Raw genomic sequence first — 18,613 nt, 5'->3', positions numbered from 1 at the left:
TGTTTAACCCATTTACGTTTATTGTAATTTCTCATTGTTTTTTGGTAACAGCACTATTGAGATGTATAATTTACATACCATGCAGTAGTCACCCCAGTCAATCCTAGAACATGTTCATAACCTTACAAAGAAACCCCATATTGTTTCTTTTAGCTATCACTCTCCAACTCTCCATTCCCCCAGCCTTCAGCAACCACTAATTTACTTTATGTCTCTATAGACTAGCCTATTCTGGACATTTCATATAACTGGAATCATAATATGTGGTCTTTTACGTCTGGGTTCTTTCACTGAGCATCATGTTTTCAAGGTTCATCTATGTTGTGGCGTGTACCAGTACCTCATTTCTTTTTATAGACAAATAATATCCCAGTGTAAGGATATACTACATTTTGCTTATCCATCAGTTGAGAAACATTTGGATTGTTTCCACCTTTTTGCTAATTATGAATAATGCTGCTGTGAATATTTGGTATAAGTTTATTTTTGACATATGCTTTCATTTCTTTGGATTTATGTCTAGGAGTGGAATTGCTGGGCCAAGTAGTAACTGTCTATTTAATCATTTGAGGAACTGCTGGAATGTTTCTGAAAGTGGCTGCACTATGTACATTCCTACCAGCAGTGTAAGAGCATTGTGATTTCTCCACATCCTTGCCAGGGCTTGTTGTTACCTGTTTGAGTATAACCATCCTAGTGGATGGGAAGTGGTGTCTTATTGTGATTTTGATTTGCAGTTCCCTGATGACTAATGATGTTGAGCTTCTTTACATCTGCTCATTCTCCATTTGTATTTCTTCTTTGGAGAAATGTCCATTCAAATAATTGCCCAGTTTTTCTGTTTTGTTTTTTTTTTTTTTTAAATTTTTTTAACGTTTATTTATTTTCGAGACAGAGACAGAGCATGAACGGGGGAGGGGCAGAGAGAGACAGGAGACACAGAATCTGAAACAGGCTCCAGGCTCTGAGCCATCAGCCCAGAGCCCGACGCGGGGCTCGAACTCACGGACCGTGAGATCGTGACCTGAACTGAAGTCGGACGCCCAACCGACTGAGCCACCCAGGTGACCCCATTTGCCCAGTTTTTAATAAGTTCATTGTTTTATTGAGTTGTTTTTTATATATTTTACATAAAAATCCCTTATCATATATGTGCTTTGCAAATATTTTTTCAGTTCTGGGGGTTGTCTTTACTTTCTTTGAAACACAAAAGTTTTTAAATTTTGATGAAATCCAATCATCTGTTTTTTCTTTTGTTGTTTGTGGTTTTGGTGTTGTATCATAAGACACCATTGCCAAATTCAAGATCCTGAAGATTTACCCCTATCATTTCCTCTAAGAATTTTATGGTTTTGGTTCTTACATTTAGGGCTTGAACAATTTTGAGGTAATTTTTATGTTTGGCATGAGAGAAGGATATAAATTCATTCTTTGCCTATAGATATCCAGTTGTCCCAGTACCATTTGTTGAAGAAACTATTCTTTTCCTATTTACCTGTTTAATTGTCTTGGCACTGGCATCCTTGTTGAAAATCATTTGACCACAAATGTATGGGTTTCTTTCTTTCTTTTTTCAAGTTCATTTGTTTATTGAGAGAGAGAAAGAGACCAGAGGAGGGGCAGAGAGAGAAGGAGAGAGAGAATCCCACACAGGCTCTGTGCTGTCAATGCAAAGCCCAATGTGGGGCTCAATCCCATGAACCATGAGATCATGACCCTGAGCTGAAATCAAGAGTCGGATGCTTAACCAACTGAGTTACTCAAGTGAGCCTGTATGGTTTATTTCTGAACTCTCAATTCTACTCCAGTGGTTTAGATGTTTATTCTTATGTCAGTACTACACTGTTTTGATTATTGTTTTTGTAGCAAGTTTTGTAATAGGGATCAGGAAACCCTTAAACTTCACTCTTTTTTTTTTCAAGGTCATTTTTGCTATTCTGGGTCCCTTGCATGTCACTATGAATTTTAAGCTTGTCAATTTCTACAAAGAAGCCAACTGAAATTCTGATAGAGATTATGTTGAATCTATGGGTCAGTTTGGGGAGTATTGCCATCTTAATAATATTAAATCTTCCAATCCATGAACATGGGATATCTTTCCATTTTTTAGCTCTTCTTTAATTTCTTTCAATGATCTTTTATAGTTTTCAGAGTGTTAGTTTTGCACTTCTTTTCTCAAATTTATTTCTAAGCATTTTATTCTTTTTGATGCTATTATTAATGGAATTGTTTTCATAGTCTTACTTTTGGATTGTTCATTGCTAGTGTATGGAAATACAACTGACTTTTGCATTTTGATCTTATGTCATGCAAGCTTGCTGAACTTGTTTATTAATTCTGACAGTTTTTTAGTGAATTCTTTAGAATTTTCTGTATGTGAGATCATGTCATCTGTGATTAGAGATAGCTTTACTTCTCTCTTTCTAATCTGGATGACTTTTCTTTCATTTTCGCACTGGGGGCTATTTTTACAGGTTCATTACAGGTTGTCTGCAGAGGGTTCTCCCTCTGCAGAGTAGGGAGGCAGAGCAGCTGAGGGCCTGGAACAGGGGGTTGGCACAGTCTTTTTGGCTCAGGCCATTGAAGGCTCTGCAACTCATCTCCACCCATAATGACATTTCTCTCTTGTTGCTCCACACAGCTAAGTATTGTTAAAAACATAGCTCTAAAGAATAAGAAAACTTAGTGAATATGATTAATGATGTGAAAGTACGTTTATCTCAGGAATATTTAAAGTCACAACTCTGATTCAGCTCTGTATAATGTAGAGCTTTCCTCTGCCCCAGTTTTTTGCTCCCCTAAAACACAGAAATGTTCATGTCAAAGGTATATCATATCTGTGCATTTTTTCCTTTTTTGGTTTCTCCATGGTATTGCAGCAGAAGCACACACGGGAATATGGAAAAATCTTCAAGTCTCACTTTGGTCCTCAGTTTGTAGTATCTATTGCAGACCGAGACATGGTGGCTCAGGTGCTCCGGGCAGAGGGGGCTGCGCCCCAGAGAGCCAACATGGGGTCCTGGCAGGAGTACCGACACTTACGAGGGAGATCCACCGGGCTCATCTCGGCGTGAGTATGTGGCCTGGTCAGGCCATGGGTGGGAGTGGGGAGCCCAGGGAGACCCTTGCCTGGATGCTGGGCTCCGAAAACCAGCCTTAATAAATTGTAGAACTCCCAGTGGAATAGTGTCAAAACAGCCTCCTTGTGTGATTTCCTAAATACTGGTGTGGAGGGCCCTGTCCCTTCTCCTCTGGGAAGAGGTTAGATGGCAGGGACAAGGCTGGGTCACACTAGCCTGGTAAAGGGGGAGAGCTGTTTCTTAAGCAGTGCTCTGAGGCTGTAGGTGTCCATTCAGTGACAACCAAGAGGGAGCGGGTGCTCACAGAGCCTCTCTGTGGGCAGGAGAGGAGGCAGACAGCTACTCTAGGAGACCCTGGGAAAGGGCCGAGAGCCTTCCTCCGTGGATCACCATGTGATGATGTTCCCAACTCACAACAGGCTTTGATTATTACTTGTAAACAAGCCTCACGGAGACCTCTGTGCCCTCTAAGAAAGAGCTAATCAGCACAGTCTCAGGCAGGGAGGAGAACACGAGCCTCTGTGGATCCCCTGGTCCAAATCCTTTTGGTTTAGAAATTCCATCTGTGGTTCTTTGGTATATATGCCCTTATACATGAACTAGGGAGAAATACAACCATCGGTTTCTCAAATGAGGTAAATAAAAGCTGTGACTGGATGTCACCAGGATCCCTCAACTTCTGCTCTGAGGGAAATAACCAAACACCTCCTCCCTGTGGGTCCGGCCCCAGATGGGGAGTGGCCAAATGCTAGAAAAGCTCTTTGCTCTCTGCCCTATCACCTGCGGCTTGCATCGCTGTGGGCCCCGGAGCTCAGTTCAGGGCTCAGCAGTTCATACACATAAACTTTTCTCTCTTTTGCTAATCACAACAGCTTCATGTCTCTTTATTATAATATTATTGCAAGGTTTTTCAAAGGAAATCATATTCCTTTTATAAAGACGATTCCCAGTGGCAATCTTTCTCCTTAAAGTTTGCTTCCCATTAAAGCTCTGACCAACTGCAAGACTGAAGTTACTCCCCTCCCCCTGCACAGTGTCTTAATTCCATTAGGATCGGCAGATCTGGCTGGCTTTTTTATGGCTGGGGGAGCTCTCAGAGGTTCTCTGAGTTCTTTTCCAGAATGTCAATGGAAGTAAGATTATTTGAAACTCACTTTACTCTTCTAGGGAGGGTGAACAATGGCTCAAGATGAGACGTGTATTGAGACAAAGAATTCTGAAACCGAGAGACGTGGCCATTTTTTCAGGAGAAATCAACCAAGTTATTGCAGATTTAATTAAAAGAATCTACATCCTCAGGAGCCAGGCCGAAGATGGAGAAACTGTGACCAGTATCAATGACCTTTTCTTCAAATATTCAATGGAAGGTGAGGTGAAGTCAGGAGGGAGATGAAAGAATGGACACGTGCCAAACATAGGAGTTCTCATTCACTGGGCATGTCCTGTGTCCCCACAGGCATTGTGCTGAGCCCTGTACCCACACATGTGACCCTCACCTGCTAACTGAGCCTGGTGTACCGCCGCTGGTTTGCACGTGGGCAAACTGACAAACCATCTCCATTTTTACTGGCAGAAACTTAGTCTCAAATCCAGGTCTTTTTAACTCAAGAATCATGCTCCTAAATTACCGTACATCTTGCTTTAGCACAATTTGTAAAAACCAGTAGAAGTTCAGAGGGCCTTTACTACAGTCATTGTAGCTTTTAAAATTTGTGTGGGACGGGTAGGACATTGCCATGTCCTAAAGTCAAAAATCAAATCTCAAAGGTATTCACTGAAAAGTCCCCTCATTCCCCCTCTCTCCTGACCTGGTGAGGTCACCAGTGTCTTCAAGGGATATTTTATGCACATACAAGGGGATACATGTGAATAGTCTTTTTACCTAAAACGAAACAAAACAGTAGCATACCACTTTATTCTGTACTTTGCTTTTTCCTAAGGAACTTCTGTCAGTTTTCTCCTTTATTTATTTATTTATTTACTCACTTACTTACTTAAAATTGTTTATTTAGTTTTGAGAGAGAGAGAGAGAGCAAGACAGTGCACAAGCAGGGGAGGGCAGAGAGAGGGAGACACAGAATAGGAAGCAGGCTCCAGGCTCTGAGCTGTCAGCACAGAGCCCGACGTGGGGCTCGAACTCACAAACTGTGAGATCATGACCTGAGCTGAAGTTGGACGCTTAACCAACTGAGCCACCCAGGTGCCCCTCTCCTTTTTTAAAAGATTTTTTAAAAAACTTATTTGAGAGAGAGAGAGAGAGAGTGCACACGTGTGCACTAGAGAGGGTGGGGGAGAGACAGAGAGGCAGAAGGAGAGTCCTAAGCAGGCTCCGTGCTGTCAATGCAGAGCCTGAAGTGGGGCTTGGTCTCACAAACTGAGATCATGACCTGAGGTGAAATCAAATGTCCATGCTTAACTGACTGAGCCACCCAGGTGCCCTGCCTCTCTCTCTCTCTCTCTCTCTCTCTTTTTTAAAGCATGCTTACCTTACTTCAAATTTAATTTTTAAGTTAACTTTTTAAAGTTCTAGTAATGCTTGCCAAATCTAGTAACGCAATCAACAGGGTGGAGTTGTAAACACTGGAAAATCCTGATGCATTGAGGCTGTTCCCTCTCTTCCTATGGCTCTGTTGGCCAGGGGCTCCCCCCTTTGTGGCCCAGAGGAGCCACCTTTCAATTCCCCAAGGTTGGGCAAGGGGCCGAAAGGTTGGGTGCTTTGGGTCCTGGGTGTAGAACAAACCGTGGGGAGGGGGGTGTGATGAGGTGAAGCCCCGCCAGGTGGAAGGAAAGACCTGCCGGCTGTCAGCACTGAGTGTGCAGCGCCCTGTAACCCGGGATGTGGTGGAGAAGACGACCGGTGGTGGAACAGAGCCTCCCTTCCGAAGGGCAGCTCCATCGCTTTTGAAAGTGACTTTTGTGGCTAGATATGGCCTGTTGATACTGCAAGTAACCTAGAAGCAGGTTTAAATTCTCTTTCCCGGGCAGGAGTGGCCACCATCCTGTATGAGAGCCGCCTGGGCTGCCTGGAAAACAGCGTCCCGCAGCTGACCGTGGACTACATCGAGGCGCTGGGGCTCATGTTCAGCATGTTCAAGACCTCCATGTACGCGGGCGCCATCCCCCGGTGGCTCCGCCCCTTCGTCCCAAAACCCTGGAGGGAATTCTGCAGGTCCTGGGACGGACTCTTCAAATTCAGTAAGTGAAGAATTCAGGGGCACCTGTTGTCCAGCCAGCCGACCTGACTGCCTTTACTCGTGGTGTATCTAACGCTTGTGCAGACAGAGGGGAGCTCCGCGGGGGATGAGCTGACACATGTTGTTATTTGGACTGCTTATTTGGACAGATTTCTTGGATGAAAAAAAGCGTGTGGGTGGCTACTACAAGCAACCTGACCGATTTCTCATTTTTAGATTCTTCTCACTTTGGCAAACTTGATAGCAGTGATATAGGCAAGTAAATGTTGCCTAAGGGAGACGATGTCTTTAGTCCAGTAATTCTGTCATTGCTGAAAATGAGTGGGCCTGGGCACACTCATTTGAACACTCTTCTTTGCAGCTGTTTGGAAGAGACAAATTCCTGTTTTCTTACTGGGTGAAACAAACTAAGAAACAATACTTTGTTCCAACTCAACAAAGCAAGATCCATTTTCCTACATGTCCCAAAATTTCACTAAAAAAGTTTCCTATACTATATGTTGACTAACTTGAATTTAAATACATAAAAAAAAAAAAAGAATTTCCCAAAACAAAAGATTTCCAAAATGTTTATTAGAACAGTGTTTCTAGAACAATACTAACTTTGAAAGAAGTATCCTACGGTGCCTTTCGAAGAGGCCAACGTTCATTTGAATATATGTGTCCTGATGGACTTACTATGCCACTATCTTTTTTATGGTAACATGGCCTTTATAGTCAATCCATTGCCCCTTCTGGAAACATGGTGGGATAAAAAAAAAGTGGGGGGGAAGGATCTGTATTCTTGTTACTCCAAACCTTTTTTGACTATTTGATGAATAAAGCGAACATTTGCAAATATCTTCTAGATTATTTTCAGAGGAAAAAAAAAGATGCTTAGCTTGTCTTTAATTTTTCATTCATTTATACAGACAGGCCCACTGATGAGGTTCCCAGATTGATGGTAAATTAGCTTTGGAACCTGCCACAGATTAAGTTATCGGGAGGACGAAGAGATTGTTCTCAACCAGAATGTCTTTCAAGAGGAATACTCTTTTCAAACAGGCCAGATCCACGTGGACAATAAGCTGAGGGACATACAGTGCCACATGGACCGAGGGGAGACAGTGAGGGGCGGGCTGCTCTCTTGCCTTTTCCTCAGTCAGGAGCTGACACTGGAGGAGATCTACGCCAACATGACCGAGATGCTGCTGGCGGGCGTTGACACGGTGAGCGGCTTGGCTTTTCTGTCTTCTCCATTAGCAGAGCGTGGTGAAAGCCGGTGGCCTTTCCCAGTAATCTCATACGCGTTTGTACCAGCTGGACGCCTGCCTCACTGCTGAAAGGCTCCAGGAGAAAACTCTAACGTTTAAATAATATATACGTATTTCAAACATAAAACCGTAATTCTGCAAAAAAGGTAATCCCCATTCACTTATCACGCACGCAAAGTAACAATTATGTTTTAATGCCTGAAAAATCATTCCTGATTTGCAAACATTGAACCATTCCGTCATGATATCAGAAATGAAGAAGGGACAGACATTAAAAACCTTATTGTTTATCATTTAAAGTATTGAAGGTCATGGAGAGCTCCACGGTTCATCTCATAAAGCCATGTAACTTTTAAACCAAAACTTACTAAAGACGGCAGAAAGAAGGAAAAGTGTAGGAGCGCCTGGGTGGCTCAGTTGATTGCATCTGACTCTTGATTTAGGCTCAGGTCATGATCCCAGGCTTATGGGATCGATCCCCATGTCCAGCTCTGTGCTGAGTGTGGAGCCTGCTTGAGATTCTCTCTCTCTCTCTCTCTCTCTCTCTCTCTCTCTCTCCCTCCCCCCCCGCCTGCCCCTCTCCCTTATTTGCACACGTGCGCTTTCTCTCTCTAAAATTTAAAAAGAGAAAGAGAAGTTTAATGAACAGTTTGACTTATGAACATGTGTGCGTATCAGTCTTAAAATCCTAATGAATAGATTTATTGTGGCAGATGCATAATGTACTGTGACCAAGGAAGGGTGGCTGTCAGAGTGAAACAGCACTGCCAAGTGACTGGGTGGGAATTCTATACCTTCCTGTTAAGTGACAAATGAAGGTGCAGAAAAGTGTGTGTGCTGTGCTCATGTTGGTAAAGCAAACGGTGGCCTGGCACTGGCCCGTCTGTGTGCATGTGGAGGAGGTACGGAGGGTGCACACTGGATTGTTAACATGGGTTACTGGCTGGGAGTGGGAACCATGTTTTCTCCAAAATCATTATAATAATGTATAATAGTATACCATTATTCATGTATGGAAAATGATACACATGTGGGTATAGTTACAGAGACATTTTTAAATTTGCTAAAAGGAAGTAGTGAAACAGGAAAAAGCAGGGCCAAGCTTTTAGTAATTGGTGGGAGAAAAGTTGAGTGAAATAATTAAGATTTGCCTGGTGCCTTGCTCTTTCCAAAGACCTTCAAAATTAAACAAGTAAGCTCATCACCTCAAAGCTTTTCCTTTACATGAGTGCTTCCTGGACTTTAATAAGGCACAGACCTCCTGTTTAAAGGGAGCACCCCTCCCCTCCAAGTTGACTTATTTTTATTATAATGGGACATAAACATGTAAAAGCAAAAAAATTAGCATAAACTCCTTATTCTTATGGATCTTCCACAACATAAAACAAAAACAATTTCAATCAAATACAAACTAACCAATGAAATCAAGGCAATCAATGAAAACTCTAATCAGCTGTGGGAATGTGATGGGTGGTGTGGGTTTCTTTGAATGCGGAAACCATGAGTGAGTGGATGGCCTTGCCTCTAAGCAGATTTGGGTGCATTGTGCCTCCTGCCACCTGGTGGTAGCTAAGAGCATCACATGAGGTGGAGCACAGAAAGGAAGGGACGGTCTCACAACTTCATATTCATTTCCTGACTTATTACTTTACAAAACCTTTAGGGGCACCTGGGTGGCTCAGTCGGTTGAACATCCGACTTCGACTCAGGTCATGATCTCACGGTTTGTGAATTCGAGCCCCGTTCAGGCTCTGTGCTGACAGCTTGGAGCCTGGAGCCTACTTCAGATTCTGTGTTTCCCTCTCTCCCTGCCCCTCTCCAACTTGTGCTCTCTCTCTCAAAAATAAACATTTAAAAACAAACAAACCTTTTATTACAGTGTAATATATGCACCAGAAACTGCATCCACCGAAACGGTACAATTTGATACAAATTGCTGGCAGATACAGGATAAAGCACAATGCAGTCATTCATGAAACCACCACCACAATCAAGATCCTGAACATTCCTACCACCCCTGCAGTTTCCTCACTCTTATTTCAGTCCATCTCTCCCCACACCCCTGCCCCAGGCAACCGCCAATCTGCTCTCTGACACTGAGCATCAGTTCGCACTTTTCTAGAAATTTATAGAAATAGAATCATACATACAGTGTGTATTTTGCACCCAGCTTCCTTCACTCAGCAAAATGACTTCAAAGCAGTTTATTCTTTTTTATTACCAAGGACAGACATCCCTTGCTTTATTGTGCTTCGCAGATAATGTTTTTGTTTGTTTGTTTGTGTGTTTACTAATAGAAGTTTGTGGCCACCCTGCGTTGAGCAAGTCTGGTGGGGCCATTTTTCCAACAGCACCTGCTCACTTTGTGTCTCTGTGTCATATTTTGACAAATCTTGCAACATTTCTAACTTTTTCATTATTGTTATATTTGTTATAACATAATACATATTATATTTGTTGTAACATACAATATATAAATATATATAATAAAAAATCACTGGTCTGTGATCAGTGATTACGACTTGCTGAAAGCTCAGGTGATGGTTAGCATTTTTTAGCAATAAAGTATTTTTTTTTCTTTTTTTAATTTTCTTTTTTTTAATAATTATTATTTTTTTAACTTATTTTTTTAAGTTTACATCCAAGTTAGTTAGCTTATAGTGCAACAATGATTTCAGGAGTATATTCCTTACTGCCCCTTACCCATTAGCAATAAAGTACTTTTTAAGGTATGTACATTGGGTTTTTTTAAAGACATAATGCTATTTCATGCTTAATTGATTACAGTATAGTGTAAATATAACTTTTATATGCACCAGGAAACCAAAAAATTCATTTGACTTGCTTTGTTGTGATATTCATTTTATTATGGCGGTCTAGAGCCCAACACTCAATGTCTCCAAGATATGCCTGTCATATTCCATTGTCTGGATATACCGCATTTGGTTTTTCCACATAAATGTAATTTTAATAGACATTTCTAAGTGATTCCCTTACCATTTATAAAGAAGAACTTGTACATTATATATATTACAGAAGAGCTTGCCCTCTAAACACATATAATATTTATTACAGGGAAATGATATCAGTATGGCCGACTTACTTTAAATTTTTTTTAAAGTAAGGCAAAAGAAAGGGCATTTATACTGTGGAATTTCCTTGCTTATAAGAGAGTGAAACACAGTCACATAGATAATAGTGAAAATGTGGTGAAAGTCTTGGAGGATAAAATAGAATTATTCTCAATAACCAGAAATGTAATTCTTCAGTCTGAGTGGTATAAAAAATGACACTGCTTGGGGTGCCTGGGTGGCTCAGTTGGTTAAGTGTCTGACTCTTGATTTCAGCTCAGGTCTTGATCTCAAGGTCGAGAGTTCAAGCTGAGTTGGGCTCCATGCTGGGTGTGAACGCCTACTTAAAAAAAAAAAAAAGACACTGTTTTGCATAAATGAGTTATTAAATCCTTATAGGTTGCTTTACTTGATAAGTGCATGGAAACTAGAGCTAATGAGTAATCCCGCCACAGATGAGGCAGCCAGAGCAGGCCTCGCCCAGCCATTGTGGGCTATGGAATGCCAGAAGGTTGAACAAGTTCCCCAGGCTGATGGGCAGTCTCAGGCCCTTTCTAGCAAAAGCCAGATGACCCTTGCAAAGAAGGTCCCAGGAAGTTCCAGGCACAACTTCGAGACTTGACCAGCATCCCCAAGTCCTCTCAGACTCCACTGAAGAGGAGCCAGATTGCTTTTAAGTGATCCAAAGAAGTTCTAACATAATTTTTCCTCTGGCCTTTTATCGAAAGAGCAATTGAATCACACAATTGATGTGACTTTCCAAAGTACTTTTTTTTTTCTGGAGTGAATTAGGAAACTCACCTTTGTTTTGGTAAGACCTAACATACTCCGATGGAGTTTTACGAATGTGACTTTTCACATATGCTTATGTTCACATGATTTCATGCCTGATGTTGCCTGCTGCTTAAATCTTTGGTGTTGCTCACTCCTGTGCCTATGTCTGCCGGTTTCTTTATTAGACATCGTTCACATTATCCTGGGCAGTGTATCTCCTTGCGAGGCACCCAGAAGTGCAGCAGACCGTGTATCGGGAGATAGTTAAGAATTTGGGGGAAAGACATGTCCCAACGGCAGCCGATGTCCCCAAAGTCCCATTGGTCAGAGCTCTGCTGAAGGAAACCTTGAGGTAAAAGCCTTGCCAAAACTGTGCCTTTTAAGTCTCTGATTTTTTATTGTAACGACTCATGCTTTTGACTAAAAACCGGGTCCAAAACAAATGTGCCAACATCCTTCAGTGGCCGAAATGTTGAGGAAGGAGTTATTTATGGCTATCTTTGTTCCCTCTCTGCCCTTGTCAGAATAGTAGAAAGGCTATTCTGTTTTACAGTTTGAAATATTAATTTTTCTTCATAAAGCCCTTTGGAGCCCTCTGCTTTAGTGATTTGGTTCATCACGCTCCCCAGGGTGCTCCTGGATCAGTACTCCTAGGTGTCTGTTCCTCTGAGGGTAAACCAGAACAAGACTGATTTATCAGGAAAATATTTTTGGGCTGTTTGGCTAATTATCAGGCCTGCTTACAAAAGACTGTGGTTCTCATGTGGATATGCTAGTTGGACTGGAGACACCAAACAGCGAGGCTCATTTAGTCCCTGACAGGGCTTCATCGACACTCAGAAAAGCCAGGATTTGAGGGCTCTGGGTGGCCATGGGTGGACTTGGGTGGGAGGTGGTGGGATTAGGTGGCCAGTGAACCTTCTTCCTCCTTTGAGGTTCAAGGATCCTGAACACAGCGTTCCTCTGTGGAGGAAATGCCTTGACAAAGAGCAGAAGTTATTTATATAGTACCCACTACAATAATTGGATTCTCAGTCTACAGCATGTTGTTTAACCTTGGGGGGGAGAAAAATAACTAGCTGTGTGTTTACTGGTATTTGTCAATTAAAGTTTTACTCAGAGTTTTCTCCGGATTGCCTCTCTAAGACAATCCAAACACGGACGTGCATTTCTCAAAATGTGTTTCCTGGACCCCCAAGTCCTGTGGACTATTCCTTGATAAAGGGGTCCCGGGTGCATGTAAGTTTCAGAATTTCTTCCACACTCTCCCTCCTAGGAACACAATAGTACGTTCAAGGCCCTGCTTTGTGTTTTGTGCACATTTTTGACTGTGGGACTTTCCTTCACATCCCTCAGAATACTCGCTGGCTACAGCTAAGGAGTCACAAAGGTCCTTGCAAGATTTCTTAGTTGAAACTGGACCATGTGTTACGTTGTAGAAAACGAAAATGGCAAAATAGCCAGACTCTTCGAAAATTTAGCACAATATTTTAAAAGTGGCTGTTCCATTCCTGCTTCCACTGGTTCTTTTCCAGGCTGTTTCCAGTGCTTCCAGGGAATGGCCGAGTCACCCAGGAAGACCTGGTTGTTGGCGGGTACCTGATTCCCAAAGGCGTAAGTTTGGCTGCCAGCGTGTGGGCACTTGGGCTCTGCCGTGTGGCTGAATGGGAAATGTGCTGGTATGTTGAGGAAGCCCTTGCGCCCGAGCAAATATCAGTAGGTTCCTTTCCTTCTGCACGTATTGCACGATGAAGACGGGGCTTCAGAAGCAAGGAGCAGAAGCAAAGCCAGAGATTTTTGTAGCTCGCAGGCTTCTCCCTCCCTCCCTGAGAGGCCTGTGGACACAGCAGTTGTGGGGGTTGGAGGCTTGGGGGGGTTTGAAGGACCTGAATCTCCTGCTCAGCTCCTGAGAGAGGATTGCCATCCTGGGGGTCCTTCGTGGCTCCTCCTGGCCAGAAGTGCCTCTGGAGGGACTGTCCACCCGGGGCTCTTGCCTCTGCTCTGCCTTCACGCCATCCTGTTCTTTATTCCTTTTCGGTTGCAAATGGTGTCCTCAGACCCAGCTGGCCCTCTGCCACTATGCCACTTCCTACGAGGATGAGAACTTCCCTCGGGCCAAGGAGTTCCGGCCGGAGCGCTGGCTGCGGAAAGGAAGCCTGGACCGAGTGGACAACTTTGGGTCCATCCCCTTTGGGTTCGGGGTTCGGAGCTGCATCGGGCGGAGAATTGCAGAACTGGAAATCCACCTCGTCGTGATCCAGGTAGGTGCGTGGGTCCGGACGTTGGCCTTCTACCTTGGCCTGGTTTACGGGGCTCTGCCAGACCAAGGCTTGGGTGGGAGAGGAGATGTGATTTGGAAAACTCAAAAGCAAGAGCTTCATGTTAAGTCCCTTTTATATTTTAAAATGCCACCCCCCACAGTAGCCACCTTCCTTAGTCCCCTGACCACCTGCTGAGCCTCTTGCCTCCTTGGACTTGTAGGGCAGCAGTACAGGCCCTTGGAGGCCTGAAGGACCGGGGTGTGTACATGTGGGTGTTGTAGGGTGTATAGGGGCCCGAGAGCTCAACTCTTGTCACACTAGGAGCTCTGGGCACATGTGAATGGGAAAGTGTCAAATCAGTGGTCCTCAAACGTTATGGAGAGAAAAGGCACTAGGGGGCTCCTTAAAATGTAGGTTCCAGGACCCCACTGCAGAGAGAGTAATTTGGTGGGTCTGGGGTGGGCCCGCTGGGCGATTCGGACTCCAGTGACCACTGGGCTGCACTCCAAGAGATGTGTGAACCAGCCACTCACACAGCGCAGTGGTTCTCACACTTGTTTAGGCTGCAAAACATCAGGAAGGCTTTGTTCTTGTTGGAGAATACCTTACATTTAATCTCTTAATACTAAAATAGATGCTTTTTGGCCTATACTATACTAAGTAATGTCTGAAGGAAATTTCATAAAAGAAAAGACTTTGATAGAGAAAATTAAACCTAGGTTTAATTAGGTTTTCTTGCAAATTTAGGAAGACTGTGATGAACCTAGCTTAGCCATGGAAGGCCTTGGCCCAAGTTTTGGGAGCTATTGTCATTGATGTTGCATTGGAAGAACACGGAGATTACCTCATGACCCAAGCTCCCCATTTTACTGATGATGAAACTGAGGCTCAGAGAGTTGGAGCCACTTGCCACAGTCACAGAATGACAGGTGCATGGCACGACCCAGGCGTCTTGACTCCTTCCTGCATTCTCTGCCCCCCCATATCATAGAGGGGCTTTCCTGAAGCCTCACAGAGTTTAGAGCAGAGCACTGAGGGGTTGGGACCTTGATGACAGTGAGAGAGAGGGCGTAAGGCACCATGGAAGCCTGGTCAGCCTGGGAGGGGTGGAGAGGGATTCTGGATGGTGGGTGCTTGGGGCGCTCTGAGAGCTGGAGAAGTTGAGGGGCTACTGCCCAGCGGGAGAGGACGTACAGGGAAGTGTGGGGGGAAGGCACCTCTCTGGAGCTGGGTGGCTCAGGTCAGGGAAGCTTGGTGGCCGGTGTGTGTAAAGGGCCATTCCCACCTCTGTCGGGATGTGTTGGCTGCTGGCAAGGTTCAGGGGTGTCACCAGAGCAGCCGTCCTGGGGACCGTGGGAAGCTGGCCCATCCAGTTGTGTTGGAGGTGAGAGGCAGCTCAGTGAGGTGTTGATTCCAGGGGAAGTAGGGCCCAGCTCAGCTGTTTTCTGTTTCTGACACTCTGGGCAGCCTTCTCAGCCATGCCAAGCCCATTTCCTTATTCACAAAATGGGCCAAATGCCTACTTCTTGGTTGTGTGGGGACTAAGCAGTGTCCATACACGGTCTGTGCCGACAGGCCGGGAGCTGCTGTTGTCTCTGCTCTGCTCTGAGTGTCTGCCTTCGGCTTTTCAGGAAGGTCTTAGGCTCCATAAAACTCTGCTGTACATTGTGTGGCCACGTCCTGGACAGGCTGAGGCCATTTCCTACCAAGGGTCATTCAGGCAGGCGTGGAGCTCACTGCTTCCCCTGCTCTGGCTGCCTGAAGGACCAGAGGCCGCAAGAGCAAGAGAGGCCAGCCTTGCCCGATGCTCCTGTTGGCAGAGGTTCAGAAACAGGGTGTTTGGTGGCAGTGATGGGGTTTTGTTTGGTGCTATTAACATACAAATGGATCTGCTGCATTTTTTTTTTTTTTTTTTTTTTTTGCAAGAGAGAGACATAGTGCAAGTGGGGTAGTGGCAGAGAGAGAGGGAGGCACAGAATCCGAAGCAGGCTCCAGGCTCTGAGCTGTTAGCACGGAGCCTGCCTGACACGGAGCTCGAACTCACGGACTGTGAGATCATGACCTGAGCCGAAGTTGGACGCCTAACCAACTGAGCCCCCCAGGTGCCCCATCAGAGTTCTCATTTCTACTTGTGCAAATACAGAAAGGGAACATTGCTATTTGTAATTGTCAGGGAAAAAAGAGAGAGAGAGAAGGCACACGTAAACTGTGCTAGCAATGTGGAGGAGACAGCAAAAAATGGAGTTGTCGATTTTTTTAAAGTTTATTTATTTATTTATTTATTTTGAGAAAGAAAGGGAGGGAGAGAGTGAGCACAGGAGGGGCAGAGAGAGAGGGAGAGACAGAGAATCCCAAGCAGGCTCCACACTGTCAGCACAGAGCCCAATGCAGGGCTTGAACTCACGAACCATGAGATTGTGACCTGAGCCGAAGTCAGATGCTTAACCTTCTGAGCCACACAGGCGCCCATGTGTGTTCTGACACAGGTCTTTAGAGCAAGTTGCTGTGTTCCTGAGCCCACTGGTGGCCTGGAACGTCAGGCCACGGCCGCTTGGTCGGGGAGGTTATTGCTTTAGGCTGACGCATACTTTGGTGCTCTTTAAAACTCGTTCTGGAGGCTGTCTCTAGTTTTATCCTGAGTGGTAAGGCTGGTTCTTCTTCTGGACCGTAGAAATGAGAAATGGGATCAAAGGTACAGATCAAGAATATTTAATATTTTTTTAGCGTTTATTTACTCTTGAGAGAGAGAGAGACAGACTGCAGGCTCCAGGCTCTGAGCTGTCAGCATAGAGCCCGACATGGGGCTTGAACTCATGAACCGTGAGATCATGATCTGAGCCGAAGTCAGAGGCTTAACTGACTGAGCCACCCAGGCGCCCCCAGATCAAGAATATTTAAATTAAGGAGAAATTAAGGACATTTATCACTGAAGCCTGTTGGAATGATTCACCTGCCCCCACCCCCTGGCGGTGTGCTCTCCTGGGTCTGTATCACCTCAGATCCCCAGCCGGAGGGAAACCTGAGATTTCACTTTATCTCTCTGTCCTCCTTGCTCCTTTGATTTGTTCTTTCCCTCCACCTAAAGAGGAAGCAGAGGAGTTGGAGCTTTGAAATGGCTGAGAAAGCCTAAGTCATTTGAACATCGTGTCTGCGTACCTTTGTCATGCGAGCTTCACGGTTGCTCAGTGGACAGACCAGGCTCCTGTGCAGGACCTGGTGCTGCTTTCAGAAGCACGGCATCTCCCTTGCACCGTCCTGACGGGGATTGGCGTCCTGCCTACTTCCTGGGCTCCCTGCAGCCCGCGGCCATCGCGGGCAGGTGAGGGGCCCTCATTGGGAGCACTGCGAGTCCTGTACTATCCCAATTTTGAATCCCCCTTCTCTCTTTCTCTTCTTAGTTGCTTCAGCATTTTGAGATCAAGACATCTTCTTGGACTAAAGCAGTTCCTGCCAAAACCCACGGGCTTCTGACGCCAGGGGGGCCCATCCACGTGCGTTTTGTTAACAGAAAGTGATCCTGGATTTTTAAACCCAGCCAGCTGCCTGCCACAAACCAGTGTCAACTGATGATGGTGGAGGAAGGAAACCGTCACTTTCAGAGGCTGTCTTGGGGATAAGCTGGCCTCCCTCCGTGTTTTGCAAGACTCATAAATCTTTAGGCAAAGTAATGTGAAAAGATTGTTTGGCTTTTGCAAACCAGAGCTGCCTTTTTTGGGGAAATGGCTGTTTAAAAACCAGTGGCACTGAATTCTCACGTCTCCTATGTGGTCTTACTTGATATTCAGTTAGGCGTAGTCTCCTATGCATTTATGCAAGGAAATGTTGGCTTGCTTATAAATTCAGTGCTTGAATATATGTTCTGTAATGCTGCACCAGGACCCTGTCAGGAGGCGAGCTCAACTTATTGTTTCTAATGTGACGAGGAAACGTGTCTCTGTAAGACCACAATTATGGGAAAAATTGAATTGACAATTGAATGAACAATTGAAAGAACAATGAATTGAACTTATGGGAAGAAAGCGCCAGAGTCAACATTTTATCCTGAGCAGGGCTCAAAGTTAAAAGAACCATATTCTTACTTTTCTCTCCAAACTAGTGCTTCCTTTTCCAGTGATGGCTCCTAAAGAAGTTGAATGTTAGTTTTTGTTTAAAAGAAATAATCAATAAAATAGAGAACTCCTGGTGAAACCAAGAATAATTGGGTTTTCTAACCGAGTGTAAACACTGAGCAGATGTATAAGAAAGAAAACCTGACAGGGTGTAATGTCGTGGTCTCAGCTGAGAAAAATGAATTACAGAAGCATTGTGGAAAACAGAGTAACTTTAGTACATTTTTATTGCGAGGAAAAATAAACATGTAAATGGACATGCTGTAGATAAAATAATATTTTTATCTTCATGGTGTTAGTTTAAAGATCTGGACTGGAAACGTGATCCAGCGGCTGGTGCTTATGTAAGGCTCCAAGTGGATGCCTTGGGCCTCGGCACTGTTCGCTCGTGCCAAGTTCTGCTGCCTCTCCTGCTACTTGCTGGTTGCTAATAAGAAAAAACACCATTTGATAACATTCTCTCTGCATGGTCGTGCTTGAAACTGCTTGTTCTCAATCCCATAAATCTTTGCCCATAACGCTTCCCCCAAATCACTTCCCTACGAATACATACCGTACGTCTCCCCTGCCTTTAGTTAGTCGGGCTGCAAAATAACCCTCCAGTAAAGTAGAAATCATATTCATTTCACATACTGTTTTTGTTAAAGTATGTAACAATATTAAGTCTGTGTGAGAAGACAGAATAACTGTAGTATGAGAGCTGTAAAAATATGTACAGTTAAATATGAAATGATGTCCTAATAACTGACAAAATGTTGGATTACTTTGAGGTATGTAAGCTTTTATAAACCAGCTATGATTCTATTCTGTTTGTGACTGAAATTAAAAAGAATTGAGACTAAGCAACCTGAAGGGACCTCTTATTCTACAA

General features: G+C 44.2%; 1 protein-coding gene across 3 annotated transcripts in view; it reads left to right on the top strand.

Annotated features, from left to right (window-relative positions):
• Nucleotides 1–18,613, top strand: part of LOC131503868 (cytochrome P450 27C1) — a 35,925-nt gene that overhangs the window by 4,534 nt on the left and 12,778 nt on the right. The window contains exons 2-9 of one of the 3 annotated variants that reach the window (XM_058715622.1): nucleotides 2,880–3,070; nucleotides 4,248–4,447; nucleotides 6,066–6,275; nucleotides 7,319–7,482; nucleotides 11,558–11,724; nucleotides 12,908–12,986; nucleotides 13,430–13,633; nucleotides 17,032–18,584. In XM_058715622.1, coding sequence (XP_058571605.1) covers nucleotides 2,880–3,070; nucleotides 4,248–4,447; nucleotides 6,066–6,275; nucleotides 7,319–7,482; nucleotides 11,558–11,724; nucleotides 12,908–12,986; nucleotides 13,430–13,633; nucleotides 17,032–17,148 — 1,332 coding nt within the window. In that variant the 3' untranslated portion in view covers nucleotides 17,149–18,584. Of the gene's footprint in view, nucleotides 1–2,879; nucleotides 3,075–4,247; nucleotides 4,448–6,065; nucleotides 6,276–7,318; nucleotides 7,483–11,557; nucleotides 11,725–12,907; nucleotides 12,987–13,429; nucleotides 13,634–17,031; nucleotides 18,585–18,613 lie in introns of those variants that run through there. The other 2 variants (XM_058715623.1, XM_058715621.1) reach the window with 2 other exon arrangements.

This window comes from Neofelis nebulosa, chromosome 2, assembly GCF_028018385.1.
Source record: "Neofelis nebulosa isolate mNeoNeb1 chromosome 2, mNeoNeb1.pri, whole genome shotgun sequence".
NCBI classification, from domain to species: domain Eukaryota; kingdom Metazoa; phylum Chordata; class Mammalia; order Carnivora; family Felidae; genus Neofelis; species Neofelis nebulosa.
Note: the sequence above shows the minus strand (reverse complement) of the source record. Positions and strands in the feature narration are given on the sequence as shown.